The sequence below is a fragment of the Thalia democratica genome, chromosome 7, assembly GCF_965202585.1.
Source record: "Thalia democratica chromosome 7, ktThaDemo2.hap1.1, whole genome shotgun sequence".
Classification (NCBI taxonomy): Eukaryota; Metazoa; Chordata; class Thaliacea; order Salpida; family Salpidae; genus Thalia; species Thalia democratica.
Window position 1 is genome coordinate 50,200,058 of NC_139171.1, and position 22,127 is coordinate 50,222,184.

The following is a 22,127-nucleotide window of genomic DNA, read 5'->3' on the forward strand; positions in this document are numbered from 1 at the left end:
AAAACGTGATATTAAAAAAAATACTTTAAATACAATAACTTATTTTTAGAAAATTCTTTATTCTTTAAATCTAATAAAAATAATATGAAGCATTGAAACTAATTTTAATAGCTGTGAAATGATTTATTTCAAGCCTTTTCCAACTTTCAATCTCATAAACTTAATTTTTTTATACAAAAAACTGAACAACTTTTTGTCTGAGATTTTATAAGACACGTTTATTTTAAATAGTTTATATCCATAATTTAATAAAGCAAAAGCAGACAAAATATCACTTGTGTAAATCAATAATAAAATGTTTCTTTAAAACTTGAAATCATAGAATAAATTTTAAAACTGAAACATTAGTAAAAAAAAACGTAGTTATTTATTAGTTACACCATAATTTTAGTTAATTTTTTAGTTTAAGCAGCTTAATGTTTCTCTTCAGGCACATATATTAATTAGTAAGATGAGTAAACAACCAACCTAAATTGTGTACAAGATCAAATAAATTGTGTATGTATTTTATAAATAAAACTTAAATATTTAAAGATTGCATATATTTTAAAGAACTTGTTAATTATCCTATTTAGCAGCTTCTGCAGTTCCGTTTTCCAACGATCTCTGGTAGCTGAAAATAAAACATTATTTCTAAACTTTGATCAATATGTTTAAAAAAAATTGGTGATATTTTAATTTTAAGTAACATTTTATGAAAAACTTAAAATTTTGATATTAATGTAAAACCAAATTTACTTTAAAATTCTTCCGACTTGGAACAAGCCAGTGAGTCCCAAGGAAATATTCACGCTGAAAAGAAGCCAGTTCTTGGGAATTACCACCATCGAGTAACGAGACCATATGATTCCTGATATATCATTTTTAAAATAATAACTACTTTCAAAACTAAAAAGTTTTATTAACTAAAAGTTTATAGAATAATAAAATTGAACCAGTTGTAGCAAAAAATTAAGATATAGCCAAAGAAATTACAAAATGAAAAAAACGATAAGAGATTGCTTGTATTACATTGTGATGTTGCTGCACATCATTACTGTTTTTTTTTTATATTTATACCACCAAGAGATGGATGCATGTTTTTTTAAGAAGAGTGATGAAGGCAAGTGTAATGGAACCTCATTTAATAATAAACTGTTCCATTTTTAAATTGGAAACACTCTGTTGTTGAGCAAGCTTGTAAACAACAAATAAGATGTTTACAAGTTTGACTAGATTTAATTTGAAATTGGTTGCTATTACAACCTGTCATCGGCTAGCTTAGTAATTTGAGCCGATGGACTGAAGAGAGTGTGAACTTACTCGTTGCAGGCGGAATTGGACAGTGCTCATCTACCTTGTGAACAGTATTGCTATTTAAAATTTTGTAACAGTACTTACAAAACTTTATTGATTTCTTGAGCCCAAGTTTCTTTAGTGTGACATTGGTCTAATTTAACTACTTTATTCATTTTAAGTTTTTATGTTTTGTTTTAAATTGGTTTACTTATGAATTTTTGGTATATTATACCTGTTAATTAGGTTTTACAATTTTATTAAATTTATTGCAAAATTATTACATAAACAGTTTAAAAAAATCCCAACTATTTTGTATTCTATACTAAACCTAATCATAGTTATTAAAAATATTTGCCAAATATTTCCACTTTACAAAATTTATGTCTTGTGTCGTTAGACCAAACCCAGAGTGTCTGCCGGACACTATGGTCCAGACTGGAGCAAAGAGTGCTTGCATTCAGAGCCAAAGGCCCCTCAGTCAATGGTCAACCCTTAAACCCCTCCCCCTTTTTAATAAACCGTTGGCGTGCCAACAACCTCTGGTTTCAACATCTTAATTATTTGTTTATGTTTGTTTATATTTAAAGTTGTGCTCACTATACTTATTAATTTAAATTGTGTTTTTTTAGAGTAGATTACAATAATTAAGAGACATTGTAGATTTAAATATTTTTTTACTAAATAGGCAACTAAAACATTTTTAAACGTTTATCAAGCTAAAGAACGAATTATTAATCAAAATCAATAAATATTAATAAAATATGGTTTTTTGATGGTTCATTACCTTTTTTTTTTTTAGTTAAATTTTCAAAAACTGTCCGGTTTTTTAAATCAAAACAGGCTGCCTACCTTTATTCGAACATTTTATTTCAAATTCAATAAATAGTACAGATATACTGATATGATTTTTAAAAAATATATAAATGGTTTGCTACAAAAAATCTATACTTAAATGTAGTAATTAATTAAATAAATTAAATGTAAAATGTTGGTAATGTTTTGACATATTTTATACATTTATAATATTTTATTTTTAAATAAAAACTGAATGATTATTGCATAATTTAACATAAGCTTATTAAAAACCTAGTCTCTTTAACTTTATTTTAAACTTTAATTATTATGTATTAAACACGATTGCTAGTATTCGAAAAAACAACCTGAGTTATCTTGAGTTTGTAAGAAATTTTAAAATTAACATAAAATGACCAAAATTCAAATAAATTACTGTTATTAACTTTATTTGCTTTAAATATCAAAATAATACTATAAGAACATAACAACAAAACTGTTTAGAAAATGAAAACTGGCTAAAAATAAAAGTAAAACAGCCTTATTCAGCCTGAGTTTTTTTTTTCAAGTTAAAACAGCCTAAGTTGTTCTGATTTTTTTTAGTTTCAACCTAGCCTGAGTTACCCAAAGTAGCCTGAATGTGTAAAAACCCTGATAATACGCAATGTGCAATAATAAACGGAAATAAAAAAGTTAAGTTGAAATTTCTTTAATTAAATACAAAAAGTAGTGGCAAACAATAGTGGTATGCGAATGAAAATATTTTTAGAAAACTTCCATTTATAAACTTAGTACTTATAACAGTGTGGCCAAATGTTTTTGGTAAATTTTCCCCAGTTTTCAGAATTTCTTCCAGGCTTTCGAAAGTACATGTTTTTTTTTTTATTATTCGAATTTAATTAATCTCAAGTTAAAAAAAAAGTGTTTTTTGGTACAGTTAAACTACTTAAACGATACAGTATTACTATTGTTTAATATTTGTTTCATTCTATTGCAATATGTACTATTATTTTGAATTAGTTTCTTCAAAGTTTTTCTTATGCGATTGTTTATGATGATATAGAATATAAATAGTTATACAATTTTGTTGAAAGTTGTTGTTAGTTTTAATTTATTAATTTCTTATAATTTATATCTGCTTTAAACAAACTAGGCCTAACTAATGACTTATAACTTATACTAAAAAGCTAAGATTTTTTATAGCTGCTATAAATACATTGGGCATAAATCATTGCATCAGACATTTTTATTTGATTCTGTTCTTATTTTGCTCTTGCTCTTGATTTTCTCTTGCTCTTAGTTTTCTCTTAATCAAAACTCTATTAAGTTAAATCAGTTAGAAATAGGTTTTTGTTTACTGACTTTACATGACATTCAAAACAATTGAAATGCAAGTAAAAAAAGTAGCTTCAATAATTTTATTAACAATTTTAAATTTACTAGTTGAGAGCTAGTAAATTTTCCAGCTGAAAAATAATAAATTTTACAACTTTTAAGATTTTTAAGAATTTTACAATTATATGAAATTGTTAAAAAACTATAATTTAAAATAAATCTATTATTTTTCATGATTTTTGACAAAATTCCAGGTTTTCTCAGGGTTTTTTCAAAATTTCCCAAACTCCAAAGTTTTTCAAGGTTTTTTGGCCACCCTGTTATTATAAGTTATTGTTTTTCTTAGAACTAATCAAATAATTGAGGTGATGATAACTGTTTGATACAATAAATTATCATAAATATGTTTGTAAACTATATTTTTCCGATGATAATAAAACAACTTTCTGGCAAACTAACTTTATTTATATAAAATATCAGAGATAACGACACTATTTAGTTGCAAAGTATATCTTAAATACTTAACTAAATATAGTATTAAAAAACATAACGAAAGCCTTATGGGTTACAAGGTATTTTGTAGAAACTTTATCTCAGGTACTAAATATAGTAAATTATCAAATTTTAAATTAATATTCTAATATATTAACCTAGTTAAAATTATTTTTATGATATTTTAACAAAACTAAAATTATTTTGTTAATATATTTAGGGTCATTGTATGTGAATCTAAAAAGTTTAGTAACAAAAATAGGATGTTTTTTAAAAGTATACTTTAATCTTCATTTTCAAAGTAATCTCCTTCCAATTTTTTCATTTTATTTTGTTAAAATTCCTTTTAAAACCTAAGATAATAAATCTTTTCTTTGTGAAAAATTTATTTCTAAAACAAATGGGTCTTTTGAGTGTTTTATTTGAAACTTGTTTTATGTTTAAAACCTTACAGTAAAATTTGAGTGGCATATAAACATTTTCCGAAAATTCTAATTGAAGTGTGTACCTTTTATTGATAGTGACTTTATAGTTTATTTCTATATATATAGAATTAAGTTATTTAACTTGATAAATTAAATCTTTCACACTGAGTCCACCTTAAGGGCTTTAATAAAAAAAACTTATATATATATATATAAAAAGCAACTAATTTTCGAATCGTTTACTTAGTTTCAATGCTTTGTACATATCGGGGACGTAGCTAACTCTAAAAAGTTACGAATCTACAAAAAAAAATCAAGAATAATGTGTGATGACGTTATAGAGTAGTTTTAACTACCAAACTTATATGAAAGTGTGCAGTTTTATTAAAAGTTAAAAAATAAATAGAATGTTGAAGTATAATGAATAACTGAATACAAGGCAAGTTGTACTGCTCTTGACCCCCTATAATTCTTTATGTGTTGAAACTTTTATGAGCCTTTAAAACCTTCCATTTAAAATAAAAATATTAATTAAGAATTTAAGTTTAATAGTATTAGATATTTCAGATGTACAATTACTTTATTTTGTCAAAAATAATTCATAAAGAAAGGAAGAGTACACGTCTTTGTAAATGTTTTTACTAGCTTTGGTAGCATAAAGATTTAAGCTGTAAAAAAGAATAAAACATTTTCTTATTAAAAAAAAATTGTTAAATAAAAGCTGTAAAAAAAATCGAAATATTATTTTTACAAAACAAACTCGTTAAATAAAACAATTTAGTTAAATAACAACAAACCTTGAATATTAAACATTAAGATTTTTTAGATACAATGTGAAACATATAAATAAATTCAGACATAAAGATTTTTAAACACAAAATATATATATATTTTATTAAAACTTGTTATGAATTTATAATACAATTATACACTTGTTAAAATAAATAGTACTAACTTATTCTTTTTAATCTTAGATTGATTTTTATTTTGTAAACTACTTAAAAATTGTTCATATAAAGATGAAAAAAAAAACAGAGATAATGAAAAACCTTTGAAAGTTGGGAATAAAACCGAAAACTCTGAAAAAATCTTCATATAATAAAACAGTATGCACAGAAAACAAACTCATTGTAAACAAATAATATAACAATAGAAGTAAAATAGGTATTAACAACAGCTCTACCCTATGACCAACACCAATTCCAGTATTTTATTTTTGAATTTTTCTTCTTATTTTTTAAAATAAGACTAACTTTTCAAATTTATCAATGTTTTTTTTTACAAAATTGGTTACAAAATAAAAATTTATTAAAACTAGCTAGCAAAATCTCATTCAAATCTAGAAAAACATCTGTTATGACATTATTAACAAACCTAAAATGTCCTTAGTTTTTCATAGATAAAAAAAAACTATACTGAGTCAGCCTGAGTTCAAAAATAAAACTCTAAATATCCTAGAGTTATCAAGAACACTTTGAGTGTGTGGATACAATGTACAATTTAAAACTTTTAACTTTGCTAAAAAGTGCAATAAAAACTTTAACTAAGGTAAGCATTTATAAAGTCTTTAAAACCAGTTTTAATTAAAAAATAAAGTTCTAAAATACAATAAAAAAACCATAATTTGTTTATATTAAGGCCATAGGGGGGGGTCCGACTTTTTTTTTTTTACAAAAAATAACTTTGGATTTTATATGAAAGCTTTAAATACAAACTACAAGCCTGTTTTTATAGAATTCAAAAATATAATTTAACTTTTGAGATATTTTATTTTTTGTAAAAAGTTTCCGATACAAACGTATGGACCGCAAATTTTTTGGGTTCAATTTTCTTGGAAATTTAAAAATTCACTAAAAACCTATCTCCTCCTTCATTTTTTGACCTAGAGACTTCAAATTTTCAGGAAATGTTCCTTTTAATATTTTGAAGAATCTGAACGTTGGAATTTTTGAAATTTTGAAAATAAAAAATTTTTCCACAAAAAACTAAAAAAAAAGGTAGTTTTTTGACAATAATTTTTTTTTTACTCAAAACTAAAAAAAATCCTACAATAGATCTCTTTAAAGTTTAATGATACACATTCTGTAAAAATTTGAGAAAGATTACTCAAAAAATGAAGGAGGAGATAGATTTTTAGTGAAATAGTCTTTTTTTGCATTTTTAGTTTTCGCCTTCCATAAGGAACCTATTGAACGCCCTTTCTTTGATCGCTTATATCTCAAAAGTTACTTGGAGTTTTTTTAAGCGGTTAAAAGTGTCTGATAGCTCAGATTAAATTCTACAGAATAAGATCAAGCTGAAAAAACAAAGTGGACCCCCCCCCCTATGGCCTTAATCTTGAAAAATAAAAACTTTAACTTACTAAGCATTTATAAAATCTTTAAAACAAGTTTTAAAATAAAATAAAAAAGTAATTTGTTTATATTATTCTTAAAAAAATGTTTATATTATTGAGTTTTTCAATTTTTCTTCTTGTTGCAAGCTATTTGTCTTATTGTGTTATTTTTCTGATTTAATAGATTCTAATTTTCTTGATAAAATTTCAGGAAATGAGATTATTATCACTGTTTCAAAAGTTTTTCATTTTTGTATATTTGTCAACCACAGGGATTTAATCTTAAAACATTCAACTCAGAGAGTCAATTTAATTTAAAAAAAAGTTAATTCTTCATGTTACTTTACTTTAAGGTTCATCTATTCTAAAATTGATCATTTCATATATCTTCTATCTGTATTTGCTCTTTTGTAAGACAAAAAAATGTAAAGTTCTTTTTGACTCACCCACAAACATTTCAATAGTACAAAATCTCTCTCACACTTACTTTTTTTATTCTCTCACATCATTTAAACCAAATCTACAGCCTCGAAATAGATTTTTTTACAATAGTTTACTATTTTATAATAGATTTTTACACCAAGCTATTTGTATACGATTTAGATGTATTCAATTTGTTCAATATTTACGACACTAAAAGTGCTAGAGAGTCCGTAAAAATAAAATTATTTCTCAGGAATGCAAAACTAAGTATAAACGAATATTTGAAGCTAAAGAAACAAGGTCTTAAAAACTGAATAATCGAAGGAAAAGCGAGTTTTTTCGCACAAATGTTTACGTTTCTGTAGATTTGCAGAAACGTACCAAGCTACGTACCTGGTACATATCCTCAGAACGAAATAAAGAACAAAGTAAAAATTTTTAAAGAATTACACAAAAAAAACACATTGTGACGTTTCAACTAAAATTGAACAATTTTAGTTAGTCTATTTTGAAAAACAACTTATGTACATGTCAACTTATTTTTGCTTTGTTTGTTGTTGTTTTTGTATTTATTATTTTGTTATTATTTAGTGGTTTCTGTTCTTTTAAAATACATGTTTTGATTATGGAGGCAGGGTTGCTGCCTTTCTTTTCTTTTATTTAATGATATTTATATTTTTATTTTTTCAATCTCGTACTTTTCCAAGCAACATAAATGGCATGTTTTATTGTTTTTCGGTTTTATTTTGGTTCCGCAGAGTATTTCCCATTCTAAAATATAGTTATATATGTATATATAATGGTGGTAAGTTTATTTTCATAAAAATGCCTGGAGATCTCTTAAACCTTGAGCTATTCTGTGCTATATTAGTATAATCAAAATATTTAAGATGAAAAACTAAAACATTAAAAAATATACAGAAGGACTTTTGTTAAAGTATAACATCCTACAAGCAAGCAAACTCATGATGTGCAAAGAAAACTCTGCTCACTATGTTACAGTTTTTTTTTACGATGAAAATTTAGTAACTTTTGTGAACAAAAACTTTACACTCAGTAAGTGCTAAAGTAATGGTCGCAAACAGAAAAACTCATAAATGACTAATAACATTTTCGAAAACAAATACGCTTACAGATCTAGTCAAAAATATACTTACTGACTTAGTATAGCACAGGTTTTTCTAGGACAAAGTAAAATTAGTCAATAATAGTTAAAATATATTTTAAAATGTAAAGTTTTAACTTGAAAAATATGATAAAAAGAATATATTAAAAATAAAAACTAATAATAAAATAAAATCAACTTACCAGTCACCATCAAACTAGCAGATTGATTTAGTGATAAATTCTCAGGCGGTCTGAAGTAATCAGACAATCCAGCAAAAACTAAAGCCTGTAATATAAACGATTGTTAAGTTTCAAGATAAAATATAAAGTAAAACTTTTATGTGTATAAATAACACAGCTATTGTGAAAACTTTCTGCAAATATCTAAAACTAAGTATTATTTGAACTGAATCAACATTCAGAAAATTTATCTAACTGTTGGTATTTAGTTGTAAACAAAACTTAGTTACTTAGCATAAGGACATTAATAAAGTTTAAAATAAAGTAACAACTGATACATACGATAAACAATTCATTATTCAACAGACTACATAACACTTCAAAAACTAAAATAATAAAAATAATAAATATATCAACCCTTTTGTTAAACTTCAGCTTGTCTCGAGGCATACGAAAGTCCAGACTTTTGCCGATAATTTTGTTAATTGTATCAATCATTTTAGTATTTATATAAAGTTATAACTATTACAAACTAATTAAATTTAAATATTTTCAAAAATAAAAAAGTTTTAGAGATAGCTTGTATTTTAAAAATTTTTTTCATGCACATACATTTTTAGGTCATAGTTTAGTTACACAAAAAAAATAGATAAAACTAACAATTTAAAAATTTTTTAAGTGTTTAAGCAAAAAAACTCTCAATTCAATTAAGCTAATTTTATTGATCTTTTATTATAGGGTTGATATTACTTATGTAAGAATAATAATAAATATGATAAGTCTACCTAAGCTAAGACCATAGGGTGAAATTTTTTCTACTTTAAAATAAACATTAGTCTTTGTTTGAAAGTTTGACGAGTATAACCATAAGATACTTTTCACAAAAAATAGTTTTTGAGACATATTCGGTTTCGATAGGTTTATGTATGCACTATCGGCTTGCTCTCCGAAAGATAAAAAAAAAGAGTTTTTGATTGTAGCGTAGCTATTTAAAGCCAAGCGCCACGAGAGAAGTCTTCATTCGCTTTTCGTTTCGGCTAGTTATCATTGATGGCAAGAGTAGATACAATTGAAGCAAACGCTCTTTTGTTTCAGCAGGCACTTTTTAGATTCTTTGTGAACCAAATTTCACTATTTTTGTTAGAATTACGTATTGCTTGACTTAGTAAAAACAGAACCTTGAAAAACGTTTACCAGAACGTGTTTCGGTCTAGTTGTAAACGTCACTTAGATTGTATTTTAGTGAGTATATACGTTAAGCTTTCATTGTTTTTTAGCGACTGTTACTCAGCATTGCACTTATTTTGTAGTCCACTGACTTCAATAAACACCGCTGAGAAACGAAAGCAAGTGTAATTCATTACACTTTTCAGCTTTCGTAATTCGCTACAACCGTTTTTCGAGCTCTACACTTCTACAGTGAATTATTTTCCTGTAAGAATCGCCGAAAAACTAAAGCAAGTGTATATTTGGTCTATATTTATTTCCAGTTTTCGTTGTTTATTAACAACCGTTTCTTAAGTAGAAACTTCTATTGTAGTTAAACCAAAGCGGACTTTTAGACTTGTCAAACGCTTCAAGTCCTAGCTTGGCTCTGACAACAGTAAGAATTGCTGAGGACTATAAACAAAGGCTAATACATTTAATAAAAGTTACCCTGCAAACAAACCATCGAGCTCTGACTTGCATGTGTGTGAATGTTATTTTTTTGTCGCTAGTTAGTAACATTGTAAAATAAACATAGAGTGCCGAACCTATATTTTTAGTATTAACAGTAGAACGTAGTTAAGGTAGTTTAATATTGATAAAACTAGAATATTGTACTTTGTCTATATATTGACCTTATATAGTGAAATATACATTAAAATCACTAAGATTAAATTAAAGATTTACTTTTTCTATATTAAGATTATATATTAATAAATATTAGAATCTTCATAGACTAAGTTAAATAATTTAATACGACAGTCCATATTAAAAGTTGTATCAAAAGTTTCATTTCAAATATCTTAAGACAACTAGTTAAACTTAGATAAATACTGTCTAGTTTAGTCACGTATAAGATTTAATTTATTTTAAGCTATGAGTACTACCAGTAAAAAGCCCAAGACGCTCTCGGCTAATAGCCTTACAAAGCTAGTTTCCATGCACGCTACGCGTGCCCAACCGGCCGAGAAGACATCAGGTACTAGTAGGCATACTCATAAAGGTAACGCCGAGCTTGATGCAGTTCCTGACCAACACAATGTGTTAACAGACCAAACTGTAACAGCAGAGGATTATACTTACAATGGTTATAGAGGAAAAATGTTCTATGGCTATCTTTTTTAGAACCAAAAAATTTAAAACTAAATATCTATTGCCTCTTACATTTTTTTACTTATTTCATCAAAGTAAATGTTTTCTTGCAACATTTAGATAAAGCAATCAGAATTTTTCTTATAAAAAATAACATAATTAACACCTAAAAAATAAAACTTTAACTTATTTAGTGTTATTAAACTTTAAAGTTTATATTTTTAGTTAATATATTTCTTTTTTTTCCTACAGAAATTTACAATTTCTATAAACATTAAACTTAGCAAGTTTAAATACAATTTCTCAAAAATTGTAAGAGATATATTTATAAAGAGATGGCTTTTAAGGTTTTGAAACTCGTAAGGAGCCTTCTAAACTCTTCAAGACTGATTGATTATACCTTAATAATTAATTAGAGTCAAAAAAAAACAGTAAAAAGCAACTGATAGCTTAATTTAAAGTGTAAAGAATAGCAATAACTAAAAAAGTGAATTATCCACTCCTTATAACCTTATGATAAAACTAGTTTTTCTTTAATTTTCATTTAAAAAACATATAAAAAAACAAAATTGAAACTTCAGGGTATCCGAAGAAGCACATTGTCTTACACCTTTCATATAACATTACAGGTTATTTTAAATATTTTTAAGATAAATTTACTTCTTTTTTTAGCTGCAAAAACTAGTATTTAGCTAGCTAGTATTTTAAAATGATAATACATTTTAAAATATAATGGCAGTACTTGACAGACAAGTAATTTTTGACAAAAACTTAAAATTGGTTTTTATGAAAGTGTATGAACTCTTAGTTATAAAACAGACTATAACAAAATAAAAACTTATTTAAATTTATAAAGTCAAATGGTATAAAGTCAAACTGTTAAAACTTTTATATGCAAATACAGAGATTAAACTAGTTTTAAACTCTTTAGATATTTATATTCATTAAAAGTTTTATTTTTCTTAAACTTTTCAATTTAAAGACTTAAAGACTTTTAATAAATACTTTTCAACAGTTTTAAGTAATAGTAATTAAAAACTAACATCCTTAAGAAAAATATTTTTTAATTTTAAAACTTTAATAAAAATAAGAAAAAATAAGAACTTTAAAAATAAAAATTAATGTCCAGATTTTTATTCATTTATTTTTATTTTTATTGTTTTTTTTAGCTTGCACATCCTAAACCAGTGATATTCATGGAGTTCATTGAAAATTTAGTAAAGTAACAAAAAACTGTATTTAAATGGCCTTTTATTGATTTGTAATTAAAAAAGCTAATAATTATTATATGTTGAAAACTAATTAGACTTTTTTTATATAACAAGACTATTAAAACATATAAAATAAAGTTATTTAATAACAATTTACACACTTTAGTCCAGCGGTTCTTAACCTTTTTTTTCATATTTTACGCCTTTTTGGAAGGTTATTACCAAACTTACCTCTTTTTGGAAATTAAATACCATTTTACCACCAATATAGAAGTTAGTGTTTAATTTTGAGGGAAAATATTAGATTTTTAAACTTAAAGCATATTAAATATAAAAAATCGTAAAATTTTAAGATTCTATAACAGTTCATTAATAACTTTTAAATTAAAAAGACAATCAATATACATTAATTTACATAACTTGTAATAAGGAAAAATTACCCCCTAAAAAAGGGAGTTTACCTCCAGGGGTAAATTTACCCCAGGTTAAGAATCGCTATTTTAGTCTAATGTACACAGTTCTTAAAAAGTTGAAAACAACTGTTCTAAACTATGCCTGTTCTAAACTAAACTATGCCTGTTCTAAACCTGTTTAACTATTTATAATCTTTAACTATTTTATTTTAAAAATACTTTAAAAGTCTGTAAAAAGTGTGTTGTGTTTAATGTGAAAAGTTAAAATATTTTTACTAACTTAAACAATTGAAATTGTAAAGAAAAAAACAAGTAAGGTCACAAAGTTGCTTTAAAATACTCTTTACTAATTAATAGTGACAAAAAGTTTAATTTTTTAAGGGGGTAATTCACTATTTTTAAAGTTTTACTTAACATACACCTTAATAATTAAGTTACGTACTATTTTTAAACTGAAATCAAGGTTTGAAATATAAGTAACTAAAGTTAAAGAATTATATACGTAGGTTAAAAAAGGCAAAAACTATATTTTATTTGAGATTTATCCTATCCCACATCTTTGAGTTATCGTTTTGAAATTTCTCATACTAATATTTGTAAAACTATAGACAAATCTGATGATATATTTCAAGAAAAAAAAAATTCCTTTACTTTTTTTTTAATTTGTATCATTTTATTGTTATTTACAAAACTTTTGTAATATTGAACAGAAAATTTCCTGGAAATTCCCTGTAATTAGCTTTTAATATGTAGGATAAAATATTTTTTAGTTTTTTTTCGTCTTCTTACCTTAGTACTGAAAGTTTTTACAAAACTGATAATACTTTTTTTTTTTTTTAATATTATAAAAATTACTCTATGATATATACTTTTTATAAGGACCAATACTAATTTTTTTATAACAATAGTATAAAAATATTCTTTTGCGGTAAATCCTACTTAAATTTGTAGTCCTGCAAGCTGGTTAAATTTAGAGGAGTATAATCAAAATATTTAAAATAAACTCGTTAAAAGCAAAACTGTAATAAAATGACCACTTTATAAACATTACAGTACCATAAATAGAAATTAAATGCACATTTCGAAACTTTTGTAATAAGAACTTCAGTTTAATTTTATTTCTTAACTTTTTTTTAAGCGAAAAAATAAAGACAATAATTATGAAATGAAAAATAACAAACTAATAAGTTTCAAAACATTAAGAAAACAGTGAAAAAACATTTTATCAGTCATTAAAAACTTATGACTAAATTTTACAACAACTAAATACTTGAAAGATTTTTGCCATAAATATAACAGATAAAAACTTTTAAGAAGACCTAATTTTTTTTTTTTACTTTATTGTTTCTAAAATACTCGAATAAACAAAAAAAATTAATGATAGTATTAAAAAGCAGAACACATCTTTAAAATTAAACTTAATAATTATTTTTTTAATAAAAACTAGAAATTAAAAAATAAGTTGAAGTTTAGATAGCCTATAAGTCTTAGGTTATTAGACAGTTATTAGCACAACACATGTCTTTAGTTATACATTCCTAAATCAAACTTTCTTTAGTTTGAGATGTTAAAACTTATTAAATAATTGTTGTATTGTATAACTAATTTTATACATAAAATTTAAATATGGTTAAAATGATGTTTGAATAACACAAGAAATGTAAAAACTGTCTACTAACCCACTTCCAAGCAGGGGCCCAAAAATGAATAGTCTTCATTCCTGTTTAAAATTAAAAAATTCAAATACAAATAAATATTAATATTTTTTTAGTTTAATAAAGTTGTAATATTTTGTAGGTCATTGTAGTGTATTATTATGTTATTAGAAAGTACAATTTTTACAACTAAATAAAAGTAACAAAATTAAAAAAAAAAGAGTTATTTTTCAATAGCTAAATCTAGAGTTCTTAAATATTTTATAAACTTCATAGAGACCAAATTATATAACTTTTAGACTATATTATTATTTAAGTGTGCTACTTACTTTAAGCAAACTTGCTCTATATTTTCCTTTTAAAATTACTAAGATTACAATTTATCTAGAATAAACAGGGTAGCCAGTGGTTTTTGAGAAATTTCTTACAGATTTTCTGAATTTCTTCAGGATTTGAACATAGTTGTTTTTGGGTCGGTTTTTAGTTTAAAATTAAGTTTAAGGTTAAAAACTGTGCGAAGTAGTATAACAACATTGAAAATATAATGCAAAGCAACTTTAAATAAAATTTTTATTAAAAAATTTTGATTATTAAAATTTTTTTTATTTATATGATATATTTTCCATGTCAAATCAAAATTTCACTACTTAACATATAAATATTGTTAAGTAGTAAATTATTGTTTTTCTGATTGAATAAAATTTTTATACAAGCACTGACGAGGTCTTAGACCAAAACTTATTTATATGATATATTTTCCATGTCAAATTAAAATTTCACTACTTAACATATAAATATTGTTAAGTAGTAAATTATTGTTTTTCTAATTGAATAAATTTTTATACAAGCACTGACGAGGTCTTAGACCAAAACTTAGTTTGCGTAATAAAGTCTTGAAAAAATAAAACACATTATTTCTAATATCATATTAGTTGAAATATCTTTATTTGTTTTCTAAAAACTAAAACATATAATGTAAATATTGTTGTTTAAAAATCAATTTTTTCCAGGTCTTTAGTAGTTTTTGTTCAAAAATCCAGGTTTTTAATGTTTTTTTTTTTTAATTTCTCATATTCCAGGATTCTTTTAGCCTAAATTGTCAAATTCGAGGTTTTTCCAGGATTCAAGGTTTAGTGGCCACCAGGGGCGTTGCGTGGGGTTGTTGCACTGCGGCAATTGCAACACCTTAAAATTTGGTAAGAAAAAGTTAAGTATCTATAATGTTTTTGTTTATCTTTTATAAAACTCCAATTTAGAAAAAAACCATTTTGCTCTCTTCACTGCCGCAAATGAACTCAAAAAAGCAAAATTTTATCAAGAATTACTGCAAATTCAATATCTTGCGGTAAGTTAGCTAAGTTGAAAATTCCCTAAAACAGTACAGGCTTAAGTATCACTCCACAAGCTATTGTAAACAAAAAATGAAAACAAAGCTAAGCAGAGCAGAGGTAACTTGAGTAGAAGCAACACAAGCAGAGGCGATTTGAGTAGAGGCAACTTGAGTAAGAGCAACACAAGCAGAGGCGATACGAGCAGAGGCAACTCGAGCAGAGGCAACTAGAGCAGAAGCAACTAGAGCAGAAGCAACTAGAGCAGAAGCAACTAGAGCAGAAGCAACTAGAGCAGAAGCAACTCGAGTAAAAGCAACTCGAGCAGAAGCAACTAGAGCAGAGGCTACTTGAGCAGGGACAACTCTAGTAGGGGCAATTCGAGCACCAGCAACTCAATTATTTTTCTGCACCACCTAGGAAAAATAACACGCGACGCCACTGGTGGCCACCCTGTATAAAATATCCAGAAAACTTTATTATTAGTTAAAAATATAAAAATATATCTTAAGTATTATTTAGAAAAATACAACAATATTTAACTTATTCTCAAAAATATGTTGAGTGTATGTTTGATTTTGAACTAATTTAAAGTTCTGCCTTGTAAACTAAATGTATCAAACAAACATACTTAATTGTACTCTATTAAATTTTTGAAAGTAATTCAAATATATTTATCATAAACTGTTAAGCAAATTTTGAAATTATATATAAGTTTAATTAATTTTTAAATAGGGTGACCAAATTTCTTTTATAAGTTCTTTCAAAATAAATAATTCTTTTTTAACTTATCTTTTGATAAGTTACTGATAAGTTCTTATAATTTAACCACGTATTATATAAACCACCGTACTTTAATCACCGTACTGTAGATAAATATAAAATTATTTTTACAAGGTTTTAAAATTTGAATACTATTGGGATTGAAACGGATAAAAGTTTGGGACAAGCTGAAATGATGAAAATAGACTATTTAATTTGTTTTAGAGTTTTCTAGCAATCCTTTTAAACATTTAACAGTCTATTCTTTAGTAAATAACAATTGACGTATTGTAAGAAATTATTTAACTTCTGAGAAAATAAATGACAATAAAAACAACTTGTGAAGTACTTGCTTTAAAAAATGTACTTCAATTTCCATTAAGCAAGTACTTTGCAAGTTGTTGTTCCAATGAACAAATTTTTTACATCTCATTTAACTCACAAATTTAAAATCTAGTATGTTGAACATTTGTAAAAAATTATATAGATTTTCTGACATTTTTTTAATGATACAACTTTATCTATTATACTTATGCAAGGAAGATTTCTAGTAAAATTCAAGCTTTTAAAAGAAAAAAATTCAAGATAGAAGGATATAAGTTTTCAGTGATTAGTATTATACCATTATAGCTTCATGCAATTGTATACTTATTACGAAACTGACTATATCTTAAAAATTAATAAAGATCTATATCATATAAAAAGCATTTCATAGTTCATACTTTAATCTTTTAAATGTACCATAATATCTACTTTTTCAAAAAAAAAACTTTGGAGGTCGCCATACGGCCTTGGATTGTTAAAGGACAAGGAAATAAGAAAATATCAAACTAAAAAATATTAGAACTGTAAAAAATAATTCTACATATAAACACAGATCATTTTTTTGGAAGTAAAAGTAAAACCTATATATAGCATAATTTTACTTAATTTTAAGTATTCAGACTCTAATCCTAACAATGTATTTAGCTCTTGTTCTCAAATTTTTAATAAATGTGGAATAAACAAAAACTTTGTGCACACTTGCTAATTAAGAAAACTTTTTATCTAAACAAAAACTAGTGTTATTTTGTTCATTGCAATTTCTATTACAAAATACATTAATTTTGTTGAGAACTGTCTAAATCAAGCTTTTAAAAGTTAATAATATAAAAAACTTATTTGCTTTAAAACAACTTTACTGCTTAAAATAATTGTATACACAGGGTTTTCAGAGGTTTTTAAAAGATTTTTTTTGAAACAAGTTTTTTTTGTCAATTTTAAATATAATACTTAAATTAAGTTAAAAATTATTTTGATAGTACAATAACATTGAAAAGATACAATATTGGTACTTTATCTATTAAATACTTTTTTTTCTTATATAATCGAAATTGCATTATTTTTAGGGTTGCCACTGATTTTTGATAAATTTCTTCCAGGTTTTTGAAAGTACAAACTTCTGGCTCTATTTTGGTTTAAAGTTAATTTCAAGTTTTAAAACTGTGTTAAGACTTATAACAACTTTAAAAAGATATTGTAAATCTGCTTTGATGATCACAAATTTTTTTATCTATATGATAAATTTTTTGTGTCAAATCAAAATTTCTCAAATTCTAGGTTTTTTAGCTTATATTGTCAAGTTCCAGGTTTTGTGGCAGCCCTGTTACATTACATTTTAAAGTTTTTTAAATTCCAGGCTCTTACAGGAATCAAGGTTTTTTGGCACCCTGTATACAGTATTTATTTTTTCTCTATAAGGTTATTTACTGCAATTTATATTTTCATAGTTTATAATATCACCTGCTTCATGATTCCATTTTGCTTTCATCTGGTCACTCATGTTCTTTTGTAGTCTTGCATCAACAGAAGTGAAAAGTCTAGCTAATTTACTACTCATCTTAAATTTGTTAACTAAACCTTTGGTAAAAACATAAATAAACAATAGAACTAAACAAGAAGTAAATATATACTAAATAGTTTATTGTTCTTAAAGTTAATTTTTTTTTTATTGAGAAATTTATATGAAACATGAATTTGTCCAATTCTGATGAAAACATAAAAAATTAACTAAAGAAAATAAAAAGTGTTTGAAATTTCAATTTGTTATAAGGATTTTAAGAAACATCTATTTATAAACATTTATCTATCTATATATTAAAAGAATCCATTTTTTAAACTTAATACATAAGTTGTGTATATGGTTGTTCTATTAGCAACTAATTTTGTTATTAAGTTTTTACATTTAATTTACAAAAATGCTTGTTTATTTTCCTAAATGATCTTTCATTAAAATTGAAAAAAAATTCAACTTTAGGTTTAAACAAAATTTGTTTTTTGAACAGCATGCATACTTTTAAACCAAAGCTGAAAAATATATCACCTTTATATCAAAGTTATTTTATTAGTTTTTTATAAAAAGAAAAGTATATCATATTATAAGTAAACAATATTTTAAGTAAAGTAAGTGAAAAACATTACAAAAAAAAAACAACATTGTGTTAAATTAAAAAAAATAAATTTTAATAAATAAACAAATAAATATTTGCCTAATAAAAACTGTTTTTTTTCAAAAAAAAATTAAATAAAAAAATAGTTAAAAAAACCAACTTAATTAAATATAGTTTGCATCAGAAGCTAGTTAATTTCAACCCTGCTGGTTGTCATAATATTGCATAAGAAATCATGATAATCCCTTTATTGACTGACTTTAATGAGCAGCTTCAAAAACCTTCAACTAATTTGCATATATCAAAACAAGGTTTATATTCTAATATTTTTTTTGATACTTTTTTGAACCTATACCCTTATCCCAAACCAACCTTACCCAAATATATAACAAATAAGTAAATAAAAAGTTTCGATAACTAAAATTAAAGATAATATGAAACAAATAAATATATTTTGATATATACAAACTAGTTGCAGGTTTTTGAAGCTACTGACTTCAATATGTTAAAAGCCAATAATGTTATGCAGAGATATAAATCCCCTAATACATAAAATAAACATTTTTTTTTAAACATTTCAAATGAAGTTTTCAAAAATATTTAACTTTTAAACAACATATATAAGTAATTGATTTAAATAAATAGTGGTTAGTAAACAAAGCATCTTTATCAGAACAAATTTCACTTTTTGCAATTTTTTTTGTTTTAAAATAATGCCTTCTAGACAATTTTCATATTCATGTATTAATTATAATTGATGATAATGTAAATTACACAGTTTTGCTAATGTGTAAATACTTTTAAGGGTTTTTTACAATTTTTTTTAAATTTAATTATAATTTTTAAGATGTTATTATTTTCGTTTACTTTGTTGTTTTAATTGCAGTTTTTAATATTTTTGATTTTTTTTTTACCTTTATGTTTATTTTTATTATATATAAAACCCTTAAACATGGTTGCCACTGATCAAGCTGAGAAAAATTTCCTGACTTTTCCTGACTTTTTCCTGACTTTTTACCAAAATTTTCCTGACTTTTCTAAATCAAACTCTTAAATTAAACTTATTCTAAAACACATAATCTAACACTTGAAACTATATAAAGCTATTAAAAATGTTAATAGAAAATTTTTGCAGTTTTATAAAGGATGATTTACTAATTTATACCAGATGAAGGCTTTGGAAATAAAATTTAAAATAATTGTAAATTTCTAGGTAAATTTTGGAATTTTTTTCTGACTTTTAAAAGAATTTCAATTAATTTTCACCATTTGAAGGCTTTGTAAAACAAGGAAGTTTGTAAATTTAAACTGACAAAATCTGAATTTTTTTTTAATTTTATCAAATTTCCTGACTTTTCCTGACTTTTTTTCAAAACCCCCCATTTTTCCTGACTTTTCCTGACTTTTGTCATTTTTTTTAATTTTTCCTGACTTTTCCTGATTTCCTGACTTTTCCTGACCGAGTGGCAACCCTGCTTAAATGATTATTTTTTTTTAATATACTTAGTTGGTAATAGCAGTTTGGAGTTAAGTTAAAAAAATAAATTTACACCTAGAACACAAGGTTTTTTAGGTAGGTAAAAAGTAAAAACTTCTTAGAATACTTATTAGAAGGAATAAATTTTAGCTTATTTAATTAAAACTATTTTTATCTTTTGTACAAATGATTTTTTTAATTAATAAAGTGGTTACCTGTTTTACCACTGACAAATTTTACAATTACAAAACTATAATAAAACAACAAAAAGAACAAATATACAAGAATTAACGTAAATTCAATAAATTTAAAGACGCATACTTATTAATACTCTTAATGCTTCAGAAGTAATAATAAAACTGATGTATAAAGCATTATAACTATTGAAAATATACAACTATTGAGATTGTATTTCGAAGTTTTACACTATAAAACCAAAAAATAAGTAAAACATGTTAGTGACAAACTGAATTCTTGAGGTTATATTTGAGCAGCTTTTGATGTTCTAACTTAAAAACACAGCTGTTATTATACTACAAATGTGCTATTAATGTGTGCTCTAATAATAAAAAAAATAAATTAATTAACTTAAAACATTAATAATATGTTGAAAATTATTTTTTCAGATCTTCAATTAGTAACACCTTTAACTATTAAAAAATGAAACACTAACATTTATTTTAAGTTTATGCAATGAAAAAAAATAAACCTTAACCACAGTTGTTTAAACTTTATGTTTGTAAAGAAAAAACTAAAATGCTTTATCTATTTATTTTAATTTGAGTTTATGTTGTGTATTAGTGTCATATAATGCTTAACTTTATTTTTTTTTTGCAGATATCAGTCTGGAAAATTTGTCTAAAAATAAACAAACTTAAAGCTTTGATTTAAAACTTTCATCTTCTTTCTTCTTGCTTGTTACCAGTAGAAAATTAAAGATACATTTTTTATATTCTTCAAGGTGTGTCATCATTAAACTTGCGTGCCTGCTGTTTTCCCAAACCCTATCATCAACATCAATTCCACCTTTTTTCCATGATGCAACCAAATTTTCAAAACTTTCAGGCAATGCCATTGGATCTCCTTTAGTGGTGTAAACCAGGCTTTTTACTGACACAGTTTCATTCAAAAATCTTTGTATAATATCATCATACATTTTTGCTGTATAGTTTTTTGTTATAAAGAAATATGAATTTGCAAGTGAAACTAAGATTTTCTGTTTTAGTTTGCTTTTTGGAAATGCTGCAGTTGCCATTCCAAGAGACATTTCATTGAGGGTGCCTACAACAGGACTTTCAACAATTTGTCCGTTGATGTTGCTTAAAAACTTATTGAAAGTTAATGGATTTTTAAGGGCATTTATCACTATCAAGCTGTAAAAGTAACACCCAACAGACATTGAATGGGTAACAAGTACTTTGTCTTTATTTTCTGCTTTGTTTAATACTTCTTCTACTTTCAGGAGATATTTGTAACTGTTTTTAAACCCAGAAGAAGGCCATAAAAAGTCAGTCACGTTTGTTTTATGGGTGTAAACTTCACATCCTACTTCTTTGTACATACTCTCATACTTTTTTATTGCCGACTCCTTAGCTCCCATAAAAGGAAAAAATAACACAATATGATTATTAAACTGATTTCTCCCATAGTTTTGATTGTTCAAACTTTGTGTACAAACATTTTGACCCAACTTCTTAGCATTCTGCAGTAGCAATGAAGCAGGTAGCACTTTTAACTTAAACATTGCTATATTTGAAACATTTCTATTTAAACTTTAGAATTAATTTTTAACTTAGTGTAAAGTACTCTGACAAACATTTATAACATGTGTACTACTTTATTTTGTGATAATAAAAGTAATTAAGGGCATAGAGATTAAAACTTATTTTTTTTAATTAAGCCTTATTTTTACATGTTTAGTTATGCTCCTTGTTACTTTTTACCGCTTGTTAGAATTCAAGAAAGTTTTAACATATGAGCTACCAAAGTTGGAGCAATCAATAGGTTATTTATGGGAGGTGCAAACTATAAGGGCAACAATAGACTATTTTGCTGAAATCTATCTACTCTTTCAGCTTTTGAGCAACTGTTTAAATACTTTTTCAGAGTAATTTTTTAAAAATTTATAACAAGTTTTGGGATATAGATTTTTTAATGTTTGTAACAAAAAATAAATCTACAAAAACA

General features: G+C 24.9%; 2 protein-coding genes across 2 annotated transcripts; both read right to left on the reverse strand.

Annotated features, from left to right (window-relative positions):
* Nucleotides 1-201: 201 nt before the first annotated feature.
* Nucleotides 202-17,930, reverse strand: LOC145840641 (uncharacterized). The gene is made up of 5 exons (XM_082947960.1): nucleotides 17,817-17,930; nucleotides 13,969-14,009; nucleotides 8,389-8,473; nucleotides 739-850; nucleotides 202-613 (listed from the first exon to the last, which is right to left on the reverse strand). Exons 1-5 carry the CDS (start codon nucleotides 17,911-17,913, stop codon nucleotides 568-570), a joined length of 381 nt encoding a protein of 126 aa, XP_082804086.1. The 5' UTR covers nucleotides 17,914-17,930; the 3' UTR covers nucleotides 202-567.
* A 2,884-nt stretch (nucleotides 17,931-20,814) lies between these two features.
* LOC145841538 (uncharacterized) lies at nucleotides 20,815-21,684 on the reverse strand. Its single transcript, XM_082948896.1, has one exon. It carries the CDS (start codon nucleotides 21,682-21,684, stop codon nucleotides 20,815-20,817), a length of 870 nt encoding a protein of 289 aa, XP_082805022.1.
* Between the last annotated feature and the right edge of the window lie 443 nt (nucleotides 21,685-22,127).